The sequence below is a fragment of the Rattus norvegicus genome, chromosome 5 (genome assembly GCF_036323735.1).
Source record: "Rattus norvegicus strain BN/NHsdMcwi chromosome 5, GRCr8, whole genome shotgun sequence".
Lineage (NCBI taxonomy): Eukaryota > Metazoa > Chordata > Mammalia > Rodentia > Muridae > Rattus > Rattus norvegicus.
Genome location: NC_086023.1, coordinates 155658830 through 155678699, shown reverse-complemented (window position 1 = coordinate 155678699; position 19870 = coordinate 155658830). Strand labels below are relative to the sequence as shown.

Genomic DNA, 19870 nt, shown 5'->3' with positions numbered 1-19870 from the left:
CTCTCCTCATCCCACCCCACCACAAAAGTAACACCTGAATACAGACCCACTTTCAAAACGACAAGTGTATTGAGATTAGAGGAAGACATGAACTGTAGGGATGACAAGAATGCACATAAGAATTATCACCGTAGGTCGCACGTGTTAGAGGGAGGAGAGCATGGCTTGGTGCTCACCTGGTTAACGCCCTCCGGGAATCGAAGTCTAAAGGCGTGGCTGACGGGGACCCTGAAGGCGCTGGAGGTTGCAGAGGAGAGAATCTATTTAAACTGGAAGCACTTGACCGTAAGGCGTCTACAGGCGTGTAGATGTAGAGAGAAAACACGGGTTACACGGTTAATATGCACATGCTTGTTTCCCTGCCCTCTGGGATCTCTCTCCTTCTAAAACTGGAAACAGGTCTACGTTGTTCAGGTTGGCCCGGACTCCCGGGTTGGACTCATTCCCAAGTAGGTGGGACAACAGGTGAATTGTACCCCCACCCCCACCCTGTGCTTTTTTGGTAAGATCTCATATAGGCAAGGCCGGTCTGAAACTCACTACGTAGTCTTCAGATCCTGATGACTCCATCTTCCGAATGCGGGAATCCCATACACTTCCACCATACCCGCTTCCTGATTACTAAGGCTCAAGCCCCGGGCTTTGTGCACACTAAGCAGAAACTCTACCAACTGAGCTGCATCCCCAGCCCTGAGAGCAGTAACTTTATCACATAAAGTATAAACAGAGACAGTTTATCAAGCAAGAGCACCAAGAAAGGTCTGAAGCTCAGTGACCAGTCATTCCCCCACACAGGTGCTGACCAGGCCCAGACCTGCCTAGCGCCCAACATCAGCCAAGACAGGACTTAGTGGGGCAGGGAGTAGGGCTATAGGTAGAAATTTCTAACACGGACATGTGACACCTAACATATTCTGACAAGTATATTATAGGGTATATTATATTATATTATAGAGTAAGGGCCTACAAGCTTGTCATTAAAACACAAATTTATGTCCTTAAAAACATATTCAGCCAGGTATGGTGTCAACTCTGTAATCTCAGGACGTCAGAGACAGATGCAAGGAGCTCGAGGTCCCAGTCAGGTATACGGGAACTTCAGGGCAGCCTGGGCTACACGGAACCCAGTCATACACCAACCAAGCAACCAACCACAAAAACCAAACAAAGCCAGGTAAGTTACCAAACATAACACAGTGGTTTGTGTAAAAGTGTGCAAATGTACTGGGTAAACACTGGGATCTTAAGTATCTTTTTTTTTTTTTTTTTTTTTTTTGGTTCTTTTTTTCGGAGCTGGGGACCGAACCCAGGGCCTTGCGCTTCCTAGGTAAGCGCTCTACCACTGAGCTAAATCCCCAGCCCCGGGATCTTAAGTATCTTAAGAAAAGGCTGAAATTTCTTCATTTTCCTTTGCATCATTTTGTTTCTTCAGTTTTTATGACATGTTTGTGATGGTTCAGGCTTCTTCCAATTTGGTCACATGTGCAGAAGGCACAAATTTGGACCGAGGCAAACAATAATCTTACTTAAAAAACACTATGAGATTTTATTTTTGTTGTTAATATTTTACAATTAGATTGTGTGTTCTTGAGTGTGAACTTTTTTCACTAATTTTTTAAAAGGACTTCATAGTATGTATTTTAATCATAACTACCTGCAACTTATCCCCCAACACTTTCCCAGATCCACTTCCAACCCCTCTGAACTTGTCATTAAACCCCCCCCCCCAAAAAAAAACCCTCCACAAGCTCAACCCGCGCTGCTCATGTGTTCATGGGTGCGAGCTTGCAACTGGCTTGAGACACATCTGCCAGGGGCCACAGTTTCTAAAGAAAACAGCTCTCCCTCCCTGCGAGGCCGCCAGGGGTTAGCAGCTGTTCAGTTAGGGTGGGCAATGTGAGCTTTATGGATGATTGTGTTAGCTACATCAGATGTAGATGTCCACATGACAAATATCAGAAACCACACGCATCCTTAGCCCAAAACTCCAGCTTCCTGCACACCAGGGAAGCACTCTATGGGGAAGCCACACACCTGGCCGTCTTGTTTCTGTTTTGAAATGGGGTCCTGCTGGCTCGTACCTCTGACTACCCTGGTACTCACTATGTTGCCCAGGTATCTCAAATGTACGACAGTTTTCCTGCCTCGGCCTCCCGAGTTAGCATCACAGATGTGTGCCACACTGAGCTGTAAACCAGCCTTTTGAAAATTGTGTTTTAGGATCCCATCTTCATCCCCCAAATGCTAGGATTACAGGCAGTTGAAGAAACACCTGAGGCATGGTGTGCAGGGACAATCCCAGCATGCCAGAGGCAGAGGCAGGTGGATGAGTTCAAGACTAGCCTGGTCTACAGATCAAGTTCCAGGACAGCCAGGCCTACCCAGGCCTGGCACATCTTTATTATGGGCACTAAGGACCAGAGGCAAGCCCGTCTCTGTGAGTCTAAGCCAGTTAGGGCTACATAGCAAGACCCTGTCAAGAAACAAAACGAAGCAAAAATAAACCTTTAGAAATATAACAATAAGCTTAACTGAAAATAAAATATGTTCTCAAAAGCCAGGCATGGTGGTGCACACCTTTAATCCTAGCATTCAGGAGGCAGAGGCACAGGGATCTCTTAAGTCCAGGACAGCCAGAAGGCTCAATGGTTAGAACCTCCATAATTCCCAGCACCCACATGGTAGCTCATAACCATCCACATCTCTAGATCCCAAATTTAAGACCTTCTTCTGCGCTTGCAGGCAAGAAGGACACATGTGCTGTACATACAAAGACCCAAGCAGAAGGCACATCCTGATAGAACATATCCAACAGAATTTACAGAAGTAATACATGTTAAAAGAGTCCTATAGGAATGGAAGCGTGTGCCATGTGACTGAGAACCACTGAGAACAGCTCAGCAATTCCAGGCAGATTGAGTCTGCAGGCCTTTTCCTCGCACATCTCCTGACACAGGGAAGGCACTGCAGGCCACAGTGTTATAAACCCCACCAGCCAGCAAAGGACCCTCCGCACCTACCAGTCTCGCTTGCCTTTGCTCCACCACTGCTGCCTTTGCCCCAGCTGCCCAGCTGTGCCTTAGGAACCAGCTGAATCTTCTCGTCAATGGTGGGCTATTAAAACAAGGTCACTCACAGGTTAATTCTTTAGTGGCTTTAGTGCCATACAGACTTTAGCAACAGAATCTTGGAATTTCAGTTTACAACATGAATTTAGCTGGGCAAGGTGGCATAGGCCTTGGGAGGCCAAGTTCCAGGCCAGCCAAGGTACCCTGCCTCAAAAATAAGATAAGCAACGGTAAACTGGAGCTGTGCTCATTAAGGTGGGACCTGTGGGCGTTTTAACCCTTTCTTAGATTAGTCTCCACAGAACAGTGTGAAGGCCACTCTGGCTTCTAGGGTATGCTTAGGTTCTCTGCACAAAATGTCTTACTAACATGCCAAACGAAATATACAGCTTCAAATGACTCCTCTTATACTACAACACCCAGTTATGTGCAAATTGCTTTGTCCGTTTGTTTATGTAGCCATGGCTCACCACAAACTCACAGCAATCCTCCTGCCACAACTCCTAACCAATTAACTAAGTACTAGTTACAGGTATGTGTGCCATATTTGGCTCTGCAACTGTGTGTTTTAAATGTCCTCTTTATTTTTAAAGATTTATTTATTTATTATATATGAGTACACCGCAGCTGTCTTCAGACACACCAGAAGAGGGCATCAGATCGCATCACAGATGGTTGTGAGCCACCATGTGGTTGCTGGGAATTGAACTCAGGACCTCTGGGAGAGCAATCAGTGCTCTTAACCACTGAGTCATCTCTCCAGCCAGTGTTTTAAAATTTTAACACACACACACACACACACACACACACACACACACACACACACAGGTTGTGGGGAGGGCAAGGTCTCATATAGCCTAGTCAGGCAACTGGAGGGCACCAAGCTTTGTAAATTCTTTATAATACCTACCTTAGTGATTTTCAAAAATTTGGAGGGGTCCAGTACACGACTGTTCTTGGCCCCTTGTACAGTATTCCATCCACCTTCATCCACTCTTTGGACGCCTGCAGGGAGGACAGAGCATGGCAGTGTCTCATTACCTCAAGTGAGCTTGTCACTGAGTGAGAAAGCTGTTAACTGAGGAATACCATTAAAACCAAGGAGATTACAAACAGAATGTTAAAATACTAATGGCCAAGCGCAAGGTCCTGGGTTCGGTCCCCAGCCCCGAAAAAAAAAAAAAAGAAAAAAGAAAAAAAATAGTTAAAAAAAAAAATACTAATGCCCGTTCTGGTAAAGGAGTTCATTTACTTTCTTGAGACAGAGTCTTCCTGTACAGAGTAGATCAGGTGGACTACATCTGGATGGCAGCCACTACAGCTGGCCTGGAGCTTCTTTTTCTTCTTTTTTTTTCTTTTTAAAGATTTATTCATTTATTATATATAAGTACACTGTAGCTGTCTTCAGACACACCAGAAGAGGGCATCGGATCTCTTTATAGATGGTTGTGAGCCACCATGTGGTTGCTGGGAATTGAACTCAGGACCTCTGGAAGAGTAGTTGGGTGCTCTTAACCGCTGAGCCACCTCTCCAGCCCTAGCCTGGAGCTTCTGATCCACAGCATGAAAATGCGAAGCACAGGTACTCTGACTCTCCAAACACATCACTCACACAGACCACAGCACACGTGATTCCTAGGCAGTGGCTGCAGTGGGGCTGAGTCTGGAACCTGCAGGGTTAGCATCCGCCTGGGAAGAGTCAGATGGACTTCGCCATCTGAGCCAAGGGTTCCGTGGAACACACGTGCTTTCTGCTCTATCCAAGCCTTGGGCGCTGAGGAAATCCTCAGCCTCTTTCTCTCACATTTCCTATCTAGCTGTCAGAGCTTGCCAAGCCCACTTTCAAAATAGATGCCGATCCAGGATGGTGGCACAGCCCATTCTACAAACTCAGAATTTGGGAGGCAGAAGCAGAAGGGTGAGGAATTCTAGGTCAGCCTAGGTTAGACACAGACACAAACAAAATCTAAGATTAATAAATAAAATCATCCACACACTGCAGGATGGAGCCTTCAATTGCTGAGTCAGCAGGTCTACTTAAGCTTTCCAGATCGGGCTAAGGACCTGCCCTGTGGCCTTTAGCTTCTTTCTGGTCTATGTGGAGGACACTGGTGTGGTCCTATACAGTGCTAAGGTCCTGTCTTTCTTCTGAAACACATCATCTCAATGAGAAAAGACAAGATTCTTTAGAAATTACCTCAGGACTGAGCTCTCAGGATGCTGGTTCCCACTGCCTCTGTCCCCCTCGTTTGGCGTAACCCTTCCTTTTCCATACAGGCAGAGTTTTAACCAGACTCCTGTTTCCGATCGCAGCACTGCTGCAGGGCCTCTGTGCATCCTCTTTGCTCCAAACCCCTCCTTCCAAAGATGTGCACAGGGCTTCCCGCCCTCACCTGCTTCAGGCTGGCTCACCAGCACCAACAAGAAAAGGCTCTCCAAGCTTCCTGCTTAAAAACCTCTGCGATGCTAAGATTGCTCAGCGGGCAGCAGCAGTTGCTGTCAGGCCTGGTGACCTGAGTTCGATCCTGGGACAAACATGGTATAAGGAGAAAACAGGCTCCTTCAAACTGATCTCTGACCTCCATGGCATGCCATGTAATAAAAAACTTAAAAAAATGCAACCTCTCTTTCCTAAGCCCGCAGTCCCTACATTTCTTCCTCTAAAGTGTTCCCTGAAGACAGCTGGGTAAAGGCTACCCTGTACTTCGGTTTGTTTACTGCTACCAGCACACGACCCGTGACGTGATGGACACTCCTGAGTGTGCGACACGTCACACTTGAGACTGGCAGAAACCAAAACCAAGCACTTGGTCTCAGTTCTTCCAGCATCGTCCATCCAAACTGTGAGGTGACACACACCCCAATTAGGGCTGGTCATTCTCCACTACACGGGTGAAGTCCTTTCAAACACCAGCCTCTCGGCCAGGTCAGGCCTCCTTCACAGAAAGGCTTCTTCCTCTTCTCATCTCTCTCCTCCTCTAAAACTTCACCGCTTTCTTCCTTCCTTTCTTATGATTTGTTTCTTTTTTAGTTTTTTTAAAAAAAATGTGCATTGGTGTTTTACGTGCGTGTGTCTGTGTGATGGTGTCAGATTCCACAGAACTGATCTTTTTTTTTTTTTTTTTTTTTTTTTGGTTCTTTTTTTCGGAGCTGGGGACCGAACCCAGGGCCTTGCGCTTCCTAGGCAAGCGCTCTACCACTGAGCTAAATCCCCAATCCCCACAGAACTGATCTTACAGATGGTTGTGAACTGCCAGGAGGGTGTTGGGAATCGAACCAGAGTCCTCAGGAAGAGTAACTGGTGCTCTTAGCCTCTAAGCCATCTCTCCAGCCCCTGTGCCACCATTCTTAAGTCTACATTTTTACAACCGTAATGGAGAATACATCTCAACTGAGGACACCCCATGCATTTACTGGCAATGTGTCCTGGAGGGGTCCAGCCATCAGTTTCAAGAGCTACTTTCACTCGCTTCTCTTACTGGCTCAGACAGTCGACACACCCCTCCATTGTACATTCTTACTCCACGGTTATTCTCAGGTGTCTTGGTAATCTCATCTGCAGCACCGACCTAACAGTCCCGCACCCTGCACCCAACTCCAGCCCCGCTGCCTCACCTGGTCTTCTCTTCTCCTTGGTCATCAGCTGCTGGACTTTCCTTTGCTCCTCTTGTTCTTCTATTTTGGCCTCTTTGTGAATCTGCTCGATAGTCTTTGGCCCCTGATCTGCTCTTCGGGACACCCAATTACACTATGAAAACAGAATAAGATTGAGAGTCAAGTCACAGAATTTTACAGAAAGGGTGGGGCATCTAGGTTGGTAAATGCCTACCATGTGCGAGGTTCTGCCTTTGGTCCTCAGCACCACATACATAATAACAATATAATTTTCCAAATAAAAATAAATTAAAAGCCTATACATTTGCTGGGCAGTGTGGCACACACCTTTAGTCCTAGCACTCAGGAGGCAGAGGAAGGCAGACCTCTATGAATTTGAAGCCAGTCTGGTCTACAGGATATCCAGGGCTATACAGAGAAACCTGTTAATAGCCCCTGTCCCGGCAAAAAGACAAAACATATACTTTCCAGTGTGGCAACCATATAAAATACCTACCAAAGGGAGAGGCATGCCAGTACCCCAGCTGGCTGAGGATGACAGGTGTGCTTTATGGTTTCAAGCTAAGGAAACAACTACGGCGGGGTGTGCAGTGCCCATTCCAACAAGTGGAGGGTAAAAGTCAGAAGGAAAGAGTGTCTAGGGGGCTAGAGAGATGGCTCAGAGGTTAAGAGCACTGACTGCTCTTCCAGAGGTCCTGAGTTCAATTCCCAGCAACCACATGGTGGCTCACAACCATCTATAATCAGGTCTGGTGCCCTCTTCTGGCCTGCAGGCATACATGCAGGCAGAAAGCTGTATGATGTATACATAATAAATAAAAAAGTGTGCAATGCAGCTGCCAACACTGCCGACACAGAAGGGAAAGGCGGTGGGTTGGGAAGAAGGAAGATTCTCCAGGACTGTGTGACATGAGGGGTTAATACTCAATTCATGTCATAGTTCACAGGGTCTCTAAATCAAAGGTGACAACCACTTTTATTCCTTTAATATGACTCTGGTACCCTCCCTAGAATGCCACGCAAGGTTGCTTCTCTCTTCTCAGGAGACAAAACTTGCCTCACTCCATCCCAGCCTCCCTTCTGATGGCTGAAATGAGCAAACGTGGTGGAGACGTGGGTGGAAACTGGGTTGAGTTTGCCTTGTGAGGGAGCTCTGAGCAACAGGTCACAGCTTTTGCTATTAAGGTCACACCTGGGGTCTGACAAGACAAAGCAGCCTCCTAGGTGCCCTGAGGACTGAGGGCAGTGAGGGATGACCTTCCAGCTGAGGCAGACAGTGCGGAATAGCAACATCCACGAGTGTCAATGTACATAGTTATGTCACCGAGTATGTAAGGGCAGAGGATGGCAATAGCACTGTAGAGATCACATGGCTATGAGCTCAACATGTTCACTGTGGAGACGAGACTCCGCTGTTCAGTTTAGAAAGCCCGGGTCTCACTGACCAGTACTGAACTCAGAGGGGCAATGTCAGAGCGGCAGTGTGGTGAGGTAACTGGGAAAGGACAAGTCAGGCAGCACCTTCTTCCCGTCACTTCAGTGCTGGGCATGAAGCAAAAGAGCTTGCCACCCCAACAAACACCACCGACTTTTTCACTCAAGTCTATCTGATTTCCCTTCCCTACCACCTTTTGTCACCTTGACATGAGCTGGAGTTATCCGAAGAAGACTCTCAATTGAGAATATGCCTCCACCCAGACTGACTAGACAGTCTGTAGGGCATTTCCTTGATTAATGGATGTGGTCCTGAGCTGTGTGAAAAAGAAGGCTGAGTAAGCCGGTAAGCAGCACTCCTTCATGGCCGCCTTTTCAGTCCCTGCCTTCTGTGTTGTAAAACTGTAAACTGAAAGAAACCCTCCCCTTCCCAAATGGTTTTGGTCATGGTATTTATTGATAAAACCTAACTTACCAGCCTGAGGTCAATTACATCCTGAAGCATGAACCGAATCCGGGAGGAAGTTTTCCTTTCTTTGACAATTTTCTCCATCTGGTTAAAGTACTGGTCCATGCGCGGCTGCAAGTAATAAAACCACCATGATTTCTGGCTAAGAAATCAAATTTTCTTTTTTTCATGTAGTTTTATTTTTTGTCTTTATTATAAAGAGTCTCACTCTACAGTCTAGGCTGCCTCAAACTTGTTATCCTCCTGCCTCAGTCTCCTGAGTGCTGGAATAATTACAGATGTATAATGGACCACACTAAGGTAGCAAGTAGACTTTTGGGGAATTTAAGAGCAACATGGCGAGAAGCACTGGTGAAATTTTACTGACTCTGTATTGCCTTTGTATGTATCCACAGGTGGAGGTGGGGGAGACTTGTGGGAGTCGGTCCTCTCCTTCTGCCATATGGATCCCAAGGCTCTAACTCAGGCTGACAGGCTTGGCAAGCAAGCACCTGCAAGCATTCACCCGCTTCCCTGTCCCCAGTACTGGCATTTAACAGAGAATACAGCGCGCACTAGGAGAGCACACTTAGTAGGCTCCCGGCCTGTGACACTGCAGCCCCTCTGCTCCATCCCTACACACTCTGCTGACAGTAAGGAAAACAGAGAGCGTTGTAGGATGCTCAGAGCTTAGGCCAGAAAGCTGGAAGGCCTTCCCTCTGAACTCAGGTTACACAGAGGAAATACCCCAATCTTGTACACTCCTGGTGTTCGGAACTTTCTGTCACATACAACCATAGCCCTAGGTGACTGACTCATCTTTGATATTATTTCCTTGAAGCTTTTCTAATGTTTCCTTTATTTGTACAGTGCCAGACTATGTCTTACTTAAAGTACTCTTTATACCTTCCTATACAATGGTTAGGTGGCAATGTCATCAATTAGTCCATAAACTTAAGAAGCAAATGAGAACTGGGCATGACGTCCCATGCATTTTTTTTTGTTGTTCTTTTTTTTTTTTTTTTTTTTTTTTCCGGAGCTGGGGACCGAACCCGGGGCCTTGCGCTTCCTAGGCAAGCGCTCTACCACTGAGCTAAATCCCCAACCCACGTCCCATGCATTTAACCCCAGGACTCAGGAGCAGAGGCGGGCAGATCTTTGTGAGTTCAAAGCTAGTCAACTCTACAAAGTGAGTTCCAGGACAGCCAGTACTACATAGCGAGACCCTGACTCAAAAAATCAAAGCCTAACAAAAAAGTGACTTGAAGTAGGCAGAGTGACGCACACATGCTGTCCCTGGGAGGGCAGTCTTAGACATACAGGAGATCCTGTCGCAGAGAAACAAACAATCCCACTAGCTCTTCTTTCCTCTTTTTCAAGTCTGATCCATTTCTCAACCTGCTTCTGCATATAACCTATAAAATGGTTATGAGAGAAGAGAGAAAAGAGAAGGACCAACCTAGAGTCTGCAGACTGACCTGCACGTGACTAGGGAGCACCTCACCTTAGAGCTAACACAAGTGAGGTGAGGAGCACTGCCAGTCACACACATGCAGTGAGGAGGGCGGGAGGACCCTGCACACAGACTGCTCTTGACTGAGAGCCCCTGGTGGAGTCTTCTGTGTCTCTGGTTGGTACCTTTGCTTTCTCAAAGTCCAGGTCTTTGCCGATGGTGGTGAGCAGGCGACACAGGCACTCCAGGGATTCCTCATCATGGTTCTTTAGCAGCTTCACCACACAATCATGCATGATGGCCTCCGTCAGCATTTTGAGTTTAAAGAGCTCTCCAATGAACTTGATGTTGCCGATGGATCTCCGCCGGGCTTTGTCCTTGGCTTCTTCCAGTTCATCGTGAAGCCTCGTTCTTTCCTCTGGCTGTTGTGTAAAGTGGGGGAAGAACACCTGGGATCAGAGGGCTGTACTCCTGGGCTCAAATGCTCCAATATGGACCAAGGGACCTCACGCCTCAGAGAAAAAGACCTACACACCCAAGTATGCGTTCTTCAAGACTTGTGAGCCGAGCAACTCTCCCAAGCCTAGTGTTAGACTAGCGTTTGCTATGGAGCCCAGTGCCTCTAAATACCAATACTATACATCTCTACACACGCCCACGCGTGCGAGCGCGCGCGCGTGCGCGCGCGCGCGCACACACACACACACACACACACACACACACACACACACACACGGTCCCTCTGACAGTACTTGAAGTGAAGGTCTTACAGCACTGGCAGCTTCCAGTTCTTTCTGCTTCTTCTCAAAGACGTCATCATCTGCTTTATCCTTTTCAAACTCCTTCTGGCAACGATTAAGCAGCAGCTTCCGGAAATTTACTGTGTTACCGGGCTTGTCTGCCATAGGTACCTTCAGCTGCATTCAAAGAGGAAAGCACAAAGGCAGCCAGATTACTTAATGCAGACAGACACACAGATAAACATTCTAAAAAAAATATAGCCTCAGTCTTTTTCTTTTTCTTTTTTTTCCGGAGCTGGGGACCGAACCCAGGGCCTTGCGCTCACTAGGCAAGCGCTCTTCCACTGAGCTAAATCCCCAACCCTAGCCTCAGTCTTTTACACAGAGCAACGGAAAGCAGTCTTGTCTCTTATGCAGAAAAGACAACACCTTCCGTCTTTCGTGGATACATTCCAAGCTGAAGAGGAATCCGCTATCAGTACAGTGGTTGCTACCATACAGCTACACTTTTTTTTTTTTTTTTTTTTTGGGTTCTTTTTTTCGGAGCTGGGGACCGAACCCAGGGCCTTGCGCTTCCTAGGTAAGCACTCTACCACTGACCTAAATCCCCAGCCCACGGCTACACTTTTAAACTGTGGAAGGTTTAAAAAAGGTTATCCCTTTGTTTAGACCTTATTGTATTTATATATGAGGGGTGTGTGTGTGTGTGTGTGTGTGTGTGTGTGCGTGTGTGTGCGTGTGTGATGTACGTACACGTACATGTGCTTGGTGCATCCATGGAGAATTCTCACTTTCTACTTGGGCTATGGGGATCAAACTCAGGTCGTCAAAGTTTTGCAGCAAGCACCTCTACCCGCCATGCCACCTCACCCTTCCTTTATTTAGACAGCAGAATAGAGCATCCACTCGAACAAAACAGGAAAGTCTCCTACTCAGATACTGTATAAAAGGGCTTTTCTGGATTCAGAGTAGATCCATTACTGCCTAGGCCAAGTGGGGGAAACCTTTCTCTTTCTTTTCTGTAGCTGTTTCTGAGTCAGGGTGTCATTACTTTAGGCAGGCTGGAGTCTCCAAGGTGGCCTTAAATCTGGAATTCTTCTGCCTATGGCACCTTAGTGCTGGTACTACAGGCATGTGTCACCAATCTATCCCACCCCTCTGACTTGGTTTGTAGCAGGGATGAAACACTAACCAAATACTCAACACCATGCTGTTTGATTTGTTTTCGATACAGAGCCTTCTGCAGCTCAGGCTGGCCTTGACCTTACTGTAAAGCTATGGATGACCTTAAACTCCCCATTCTCCTGCCTCTACCTCTGTCTCCCAAGTACTGGGATCAGATATACTGTTGAGACTAATGGAGAGAATTAATCTTTTCAACCAAATGGATGTGGACACCTGGTCAGGACTGAAAGGCTGGAGAAGGTGGCAGGCAGACCCATGACGGTGTGGAGCACCCGTCAGTGCGCTCCTATGATGCAGGGAAGATCAGTTACTGCGCTTCTACCCCGCCCAGAGGCCAGCACAGTGGCCTCTTAGGAAGCAGGGAAAATCAGGACATACAATTTAGAAAAAATGTGGAAAAGCTGCCATAGCCCTGATGTCAGCCGACGCAAAGAACAGAACAGCAATGACATCCCAGGGCAGTCAGGGCCACCCTACTATCATACCAGGGCCCACATCTCAAGAGTCTTCAAGGTGACAGTTAATTGGGCACAGGCCTCAATCCCAGCATTTGGGATGTCACTGTATGACTATCATTCTATTGCTATCTTCTCTCTGTGGCCAGTGTATGCAACAGGCTATGTATACTGCACAGAAGCAAGAAAAGACATCTTTACTGGAGTCATTCAGAGACAGGCAGAAGGAAGCCTGCAAAACCCCGAATGGAGTGCTCATTTTGAAAAGCTGGCTGCTGCTTCAGTGCCCTGTGCAAGAGGCACAGGCTCACACCCAGGTCATCCCGGTCACATCTGAGGGTGTGAGGCAGATGTTTGATGGGTTAGACCAGATGGGCCCCACCTCCTGAGGACCCTGACAGCTTCCCAGGGCTGGGCTCACAGCTGTGTGGCACCACACCTGCTTCCTCTCACGTCCTCATGGGAGAGTCTGACCCACTCTCATATATTTGGTTGTGAGCCTAGCCTTTAAGGGCTGAGCCATCTCTCCAGCCCGTCTGACCCACTCTCAATCCATCACTCTCTCCTCATTTCCCTACACCTTTCCAGGGAACATTAACACCCAGATGCTTCATCCTTCCTTGGAATCTTCCTTCACCATGCCCCAGACACACACACCTGCCACAGTTGAGACACAAGGGGACCTCTCCAGTGGGCACGGAAGGAGTTTTTTTGTTTTTTTCTTTTCTTTTTTTTGGAGCTGGGGACCGAACCCAGGGCCTTGCGGTTGCTAGGCAAGCGCTCTACCACTGAGCCAAATCCCCAACCCCAGGGAAGGAGTTTTACAAGTTCTTGTTTTATCCTCCTGACTTTCTGAGACAGCGTCCCAAATATTCCAGGCTATATACCTGAGAGCCTTGGCCTTCCTTCTCATGTTCCTGTTGGAAATACAGGCCTGCTTTATGACACCTGCTCAAATTCTTTACCCTTTGTCTTAGTTAGGGCTAATATTTCTGTGATAGAAACCATGACTAAAAGCAATTTGGGGAGAAAAGGTTTTATTTCATTCACAGTTGAAAGCAGTGAGGGCAGAAATTCAAGCAGAAACCTGAAGGCCTTGGAGGGGTGCTGCTAACTGGCTTGCTTCCCCTGGCTTGCTCAGCATGCTTCCTTACAGAACCCAGGACCACTAGCCTAGGGATGGCACTGCCCACAGTGGGCTGGGCCCTCTCACATCAATCATTAGTTAAGAGTATGTCCTAGAGTCTTGCCTATAGCCCAATCTTATGAAGGCATTTTCTCAACCAAGGCTCCCTCCTCTCTGATGACTCCAACTTGTATGAAGTTGGCATAAAACTGGCCAGCGCGAGGGGTTGGGGATTTAGCTCAGTGGTAGAGCGCTTGCCTAGGAAGCGCAAGGCCCTGGATTCGGTCCCCAGCTCCGGAAAAAAAGAACCAAAAAAAAAACAAAACAAAACAAAACAAAAAAAAAAAACTGGCCAGCGCACTTCTGTATTCAGGCCTTCATTCTCTCAGACACGAAGGAGCATTTTAGATGTGAGGACCTGTGCAGCATGTAATGTAGAGGCATTCTGAAATGAGGATATGAGGATTTTCATTTTCACGGTAATTAATTAGAACAAAATATGGCAACTTAAGGTTACAAAATTAGCTTATTAATTTAATTAAAAATTATTTATATTTTACAATTTGGGAATGGGTTCTGCTATACATAGCTCTGGCTAGCCTAGAGCTCAGTACGTAGCCCAGGCTGGCCTTGGGCTTTTCCCGATCCTGCTGTATCTGTTCCTGAGTGCTGGGTTACAGGAATGAGCTGCAGTGCCTTGGGTAACACATTGTTCCTCTATGCTGAGACAGGGTCCTGCTGGCATCGAATGTGCAATGACACACGATGACACTCCTGCCTGAAACCGTCATTATCAATAGGCACAGTTGCTTGGAGGACATTTCTCTTGACCATATTTCTCCATGCCACTTATCTCTGAGGTAGCAAAGGTGTTGAATTTTAGCTTCTAGTTGGCCGAGAGTCCTGCAGTGTGGTCTTTAGTCATTTCTTATTGAACTGGGGGAAGCGATGATATCAGAAGCCAGCCTTCCTCTCTTATGACCCTGTAGTGTACATGGTTTGCCTGAGCACAAGGTGGTAGGGAAAGGCACCAGGTGCAAATGTGTGGCTTGTTAAAAAGTCTGTAGTATCAATTTCTTCAATGTACCTAACAACGTGAGAAAAAGAGGGACTCCATTTTGTTCACCTAAGCAATGTAAAATAACACGAGAGTGCACTCATTCAGTTTTACAGTGGCAGGTGGGCTCAAGGCACCTGCAAGCGTTCACGCGGAGGTGCTCACTGATTACACAGCTTGCTTAGCATGTGCAAGGCCGCGGGTTTCTTGCACAAAAAAAGCACAACAATGAGAGAGAGGGACAGTGAGAGGCTGTAAAGTGTAAAGCACACAATCTCTGTACACAGCGCTGAGACTGAAATACAATCCTGTAAACAATGAGAGTACACATTCTCCTTAATCCGGGACAACACTACCCAGGCAGGGCTTCTTCACATATGTCAGTTGGGCTGGAGAACTCTGTTGTCAGACATCGGTCTCTCCTTGAGCAGTGTGTGGCACCTCCTCCAACCTGTGCTGTCAAAGAGGCTGACACTAACAGAAAGTGTCTGCAGATGCTGACGGTTGGTGAGAAGACCGATCCAGCTCAATGTTAGAGCTAAGGTTCTATCAATTAACAAAGAATAACGCTGGAGGGCTGGGGGAGCACTCACGCTTTGCCAGAGGATCAGTGTTAAGTTCCCAGCACCCAAATCAGGCCATTCACAACTGCCTGTCACCACAGGGAGTCTCACACCCTCTCAGGTCTCCCAGGGACACACACTGCTGTATGTGCACCATGTCACTGTGTCTGCCACACACAGCCACACAGTGATGTAGTAGCAATGAGTGGTGGGAGCCTCAGGCAGCTGGTGCTGGTGTGGGTGCTGAGCCAGTGACAGTGCCAGCCCGCCTCACTCTCTTTTGGTTTCCCTTTCTACGACTATCTGCGGCAGCTGGATGACTGTCTAAGCAGGAATGCTGTCTTAGAGTGCTTTAACACTGTGTTCGTGTTTCTCTTGTTTTACATCTTATTCATATTTATGTGTGTTCACATAAATGCTATGGATTAAATTAATGTCTGTGACAATTTAAGAAGAGGAAATTGCTTGTTTGTGTGTATGTTTTTCCTTGTTGTTGAGACGATCTTATTTTGTATCCTGAGCAGGTCTGACCTCTCAGCGATCATCCTCCTGAGTGCTAGGACTGAAGTGTGAGCTATTATGTCTAGCCAGAGAGCAAACGATCAGATTTTGAACATTTTAGATGACAAGACAACTATCTTTTCAGTTTCAGAGAGTAGAAATTAGAAGTTAATTTAATTTTAGATTTAGTTTATGTTAAAGTTAGCACATGCTCTAGTTCTATGATACTCCAGAATAAAATTGTTGCCTGCGATATAATTCCATATTACTAGCATAAACCTCACTCAGAGAGGAGGAGGATGGGAGGAGACCATATGCCTGTGCCCATTTCAAGCAAGTCTCCATATACTCCCCAGAGGTGGGGACAGACATTATTTTTGCAAAATTCTTTTCTTTCAGTGACAATATAATACAGCAGGGCTAGCAATATATTCTCCCCTTTGCCCTGCAATGACACTGTGGGAAGACTACACCGAGGGGAGAGTATACCTCTTGGCGACTCTCGGTTTACTGCTTCCTCTCTTCTTACCGTTACTAGGCACCGACACATGTTTGCGTACGCCACAGAGAAGCTGGGCTCATCGATAGCCTTCTCAAAGACCAGGTCGATGACCCCCTTTAGCCGCTCCTCTGTGTCCACGGTAAGTGCCGACACTTGCTTCATCAGCTGGTTGAACATCTGTGGTGTCAGTTTATTTAGGATACTTCGAACTTTTCTGAAAAGTTCCTAAGAGGAGCAGAGCAAACAGCGTTAGCAGCCTTAATGAATAAACAGCGCTAGCCAGTCTTTTTTTTTTTTTTTTTTTTTTTGGTTCTTTTTTTTTCGGAGCTGGGGACCGAACCCAGGGCCTTGCGCTTCCTAGGCAAGCGCTCTACCACTGAGCTAAATCCCCAACCCCGCGTTAGCCAGTCTTAATGAACTGAGCCCACTTAACACCGAGGGACTCCCACACTGCTCTGGACTGTGGAGCATTGTAGGGAGGGAGGACTTCAGTCACACAAAGGTTGGTCAGGAAAATTGCATGTGGTTTGGTTTCCTCTTCCACTTTTCTCCTGTGGAACTAGGAACTCAGGGGAGTGGCGGTGGGTTTTCTAGTATCACATACAACAGGTTCAACTTCGAAACAGTCCCCTGACTCCTGGTCATTTCTCAGACCATGACAAGGTGCATCTAAAGCTTTAAAATGGTTGGTGCAACCTTTGAATGACTGTCATTTTTAAAAGTTTGTTCCTAATTAGGGCTAAGTAAAAAGATTTTAATTAAAAAAAAAAATTAAGACAGCGTCTCGTATATCCTAGGCTGTCCTTGAATCATTAGGCCAGATCCTAGGAGCTGGAATCACAGGCACCCTTCCAATCCCGCCATGTGACTAGTGGGTAGTCACTAAAAGTAAAAGTCAAACTAGGCTTTTGCTTGTTTTGAATAAGCAGCTTAGAGCTAGACAGAGCCAGGTGGAGGTGGCAGTGGTGTAGGACTTTTAATCCCAGCACTCAGGAGGCAGAGGCAGGCCACCTCTTTGAGCTCGAGGCCAGCATGGTCTGTAGAGGGAGTTCTGGGAGAGGCCCTGTCCCAGAGAGTTGAATTAGAGCTAGTAAGAAGAATGTTGTTTAGACACAGTGGACCAGGATGAGCAGCTAGCATGTCTATGTTACTTTTACCACTGCTGTTCAGTGTCCTGTGAAAGGGCCTCCGTGTAAGAAGGAAACACAGACCAACACCGGAGAGGGAGCGACCAGCCCAGTCCTCCAAGGGCGACAGCTGCCTGCCCACAGGGCCTGACTGCAAGGAGTCTACAAAAAGGAGCTCCTGGTCAGCAAGGAGCCCAGTGACCTCAGGGTAACAGCAAGCTGCAAAGGCAGTCGGCCTTCCCTCTCCCTCCCTCCCTCCCTGTATTTGAGACACTGTCTTGCTTCCGATCCCCTGGAACTGGTGACGTCCCAGCAGGGCTACAAGTCTAAGCAGCTGCTGCAGCAGCTGTGAGGAATCTGCAGGAACCACAGCTGTCAGCTCTACTTCCACCAGAAACGAGACGGGACCATCGTTAGCAGCACTGACCCACCTAGTACTCAGTTAAACACCTAACAAGACAGCCACAGGAGCTTTCTAAGAACGACTGAGCCCTGCAGGAAGAGGGAGACAAGACCCGAGCAGAGGGAGGTGATGACCTCATCCACCTGCTGGGAGGCTCACTGTTGCTGTAATGTGAGTTTTTGCCAAAGTCATCTACAGTTTAATTGAAATTCTAAACCGTACAGGATTTCTATGTTATCTTTTAGTAAAAAAGAAAGAAAAAGAAGAAAAAAAATCCAGGAGTCAGTTCCATACTATAGATGTAAAGACAAAACTAAACACCCCAAACAGGTTCATTTTCCAGCATCCACGGGCAGCTCATGACTGTCTTATTTCTTTCTCCACTTTCAGGGGATCTGATGACCCTCCCTTTCTAGCCTCTGGCAGCACAAGGCGTGCATTCAGTGCACAGAGATACAAGCAAGCAGAAAGCTTGGTCCTTGGGTGACAGGCTGGTCACCAACACAATGGAAACAAAGTGTGGCGGCTCTGCAGAAGAGGAATAATGAAAGTGGCACCCTAGTGGTAAAGGACAAGGTTGAGTTCCAGGCTAGCCTGGTCTACACAGCTGTTACTGGAATGACATTGTAGGGCCACCAACACAGATGAGATTATTTTTAATAATCATGTAGGCCTCAGTACAATGATATTAGGGGAAAAAAAGGACAAAAAAAGCCAGGTACAGTGGCTAACAAACACCGTTAACCTTCCCAAACACAGATAATGTGGAAGAGCTTACAAAGGAAGGCTAAAGCTAGCAGTAGGCTCCTGCCCAAGGCATGGGCACAGGCTCCTCACCTGCGTTTTAATGCTTTCGGGGTCATCGGCATGGCTGTCCCGCTTCTGGCTGGGCTTCCAGGCATTCTCTGCCTTTCTCAAGTGCACGTCTTCTTTTACGGAGACAGTAATTATCTTCCTGGGCTCCCTTCTCTGGCCAGGTTGAGACCTCCGAGGTCCAACACTCAACAACTAGGACAAGAACATTACAAGCATTCAGAGAACTCACAGCAGCCCGCTTCTGTGGGGCTGCTCAGGCCTCACGTTGACAGCAAACACTTCTAGATGAAAAGACCAGGTATGAGGTGTCCAAGTTAGAAATAATCTTCCTCAGGAGTCAGGAGGGAGAAAACGCCTCAGGACACCATCATAACAACAGCTCTACCTCTAAGGTCCACAAGGATCAAAAAATGGTGTCTGGGGCTGGAGAGGTGGCTCAGAGGTTAAGAGCAGTACCTGCTCTTCCAGAGGTCCTGAGTTCAAATCCCAGCAACCACATGGTGGCTCACAACCATCTGTAATGGGATCTGATGCCCTCTTCTATTGTGTCTGAAACAGCTACATTATACATTAAATAAATAAATCTTAAAAAAAAAAATGGTTTCTGATAAGCTACCACTCCAACCCAGGAAGCCTGTTGCTCAATGAAAGTTACACCACACAGGCCTTGATGCCTGCACCAGGACTAGTTATTTCCTGCGCCACAAACATTCACGGAGACATCACCAGTGACAAAGCTGTTTCAAACACTATTTGTAAAAGAAAAGGAAAGAAACAAACTATTTGTACTAGTTGTGGTAATGCACACTCACACAACTGTCATCCCAGCATGTGGGACAGAAGACAGAAATGTCAGCCTGGGCTACACTGAGTTCTAGGACAGCCTGAGCTAAGGGTGAGATCCTTTGTCAAAAATCAGTGAACTGGGGCTGGAGAGATGGCTCAGCGGTTAAGAGCACTGACTGCTCTTCCAGAGGTCCTGAGCTCAATTCCCAGCAACCACATGGTGGCTCACAACCATCTGTAATGGGATCCGATGCCCTCTTCTGGTGTACCTGAAGACAGCTACAGTGTACTTATATATAATAAATGAATAAATAAATCTTTAAAAACAAACAAACAAAAAAACCCCAAAAAAGTCAGCGAACTATTAATAAATTCTAACTCATTAAAGGCACTGAAATAAAAGCTGTATTTGTAAACTTTACAGGTAGAATTTAAATACAACTTTATTACTAAATTCTGTGTAACAGGCACCAGCTCTTTTTTTTAAAAGATTTATTTATTTATTTATTATATGTAAGTACACTGTAGCTGTCTTCAGACACACCAGAAGAGGGCACCAGATCCCATTACAGATGGTTGTGAGCCCCCATG

General features: G+C 46.9%; 1 protein-coding gene across 52 annotated transcripts in view; it reads right to left on the bottom strand.

Annotated features, from left to right (window-relative positions):
• Eif4g3 (eukaryotic translation initiation factor 4 gamma, 3) overlaps nt 1–19870 on the bottom strand; it is a 220817-nt gene that overhangs the window by 23495 nt on the left and 177452 nt on the right. For 42 of the 52 annotated variants that reach the window (XM_063287466.1, XM_017593294.3, XM_008764221.4 and 39 more), the window contains 9 exons: nt 18515–18685; nt 16175–16372; nt 10789–10935; nt 10204–10440; nt 8593–8697; nt 6684–6816; nt 3979–4073; nt 3021–3114; nt 177–294 (listed from right to left, as the gene is read on the bottom strand). In XM_063287466.1, the coding sequence (XP_063143536.1) occupies nt 177–294; nt 3021–3114; nt 3979–4073; nt 6684–6816; nt 8593–8697; nt 10204–10440; nt 10789–10935; nt 16175–16372; nt 18515–18685 (1298 nt within the window). Of the gene's footprint in view, nt 1–176; nt 295–3020; nt 3115–3978; nt 4074–6683; nt 6817–8592; nt 8698–10069; nt 10441–10788; nt 10936–16174; nt 16373–18514; nt 18686–19870 lie in introns of those variants that run through there. The other 10 variants (NM_001401860.1, XM_017593298.3, XM_063287460.1 and 7 more) reach the window with 2 other exon arrangements.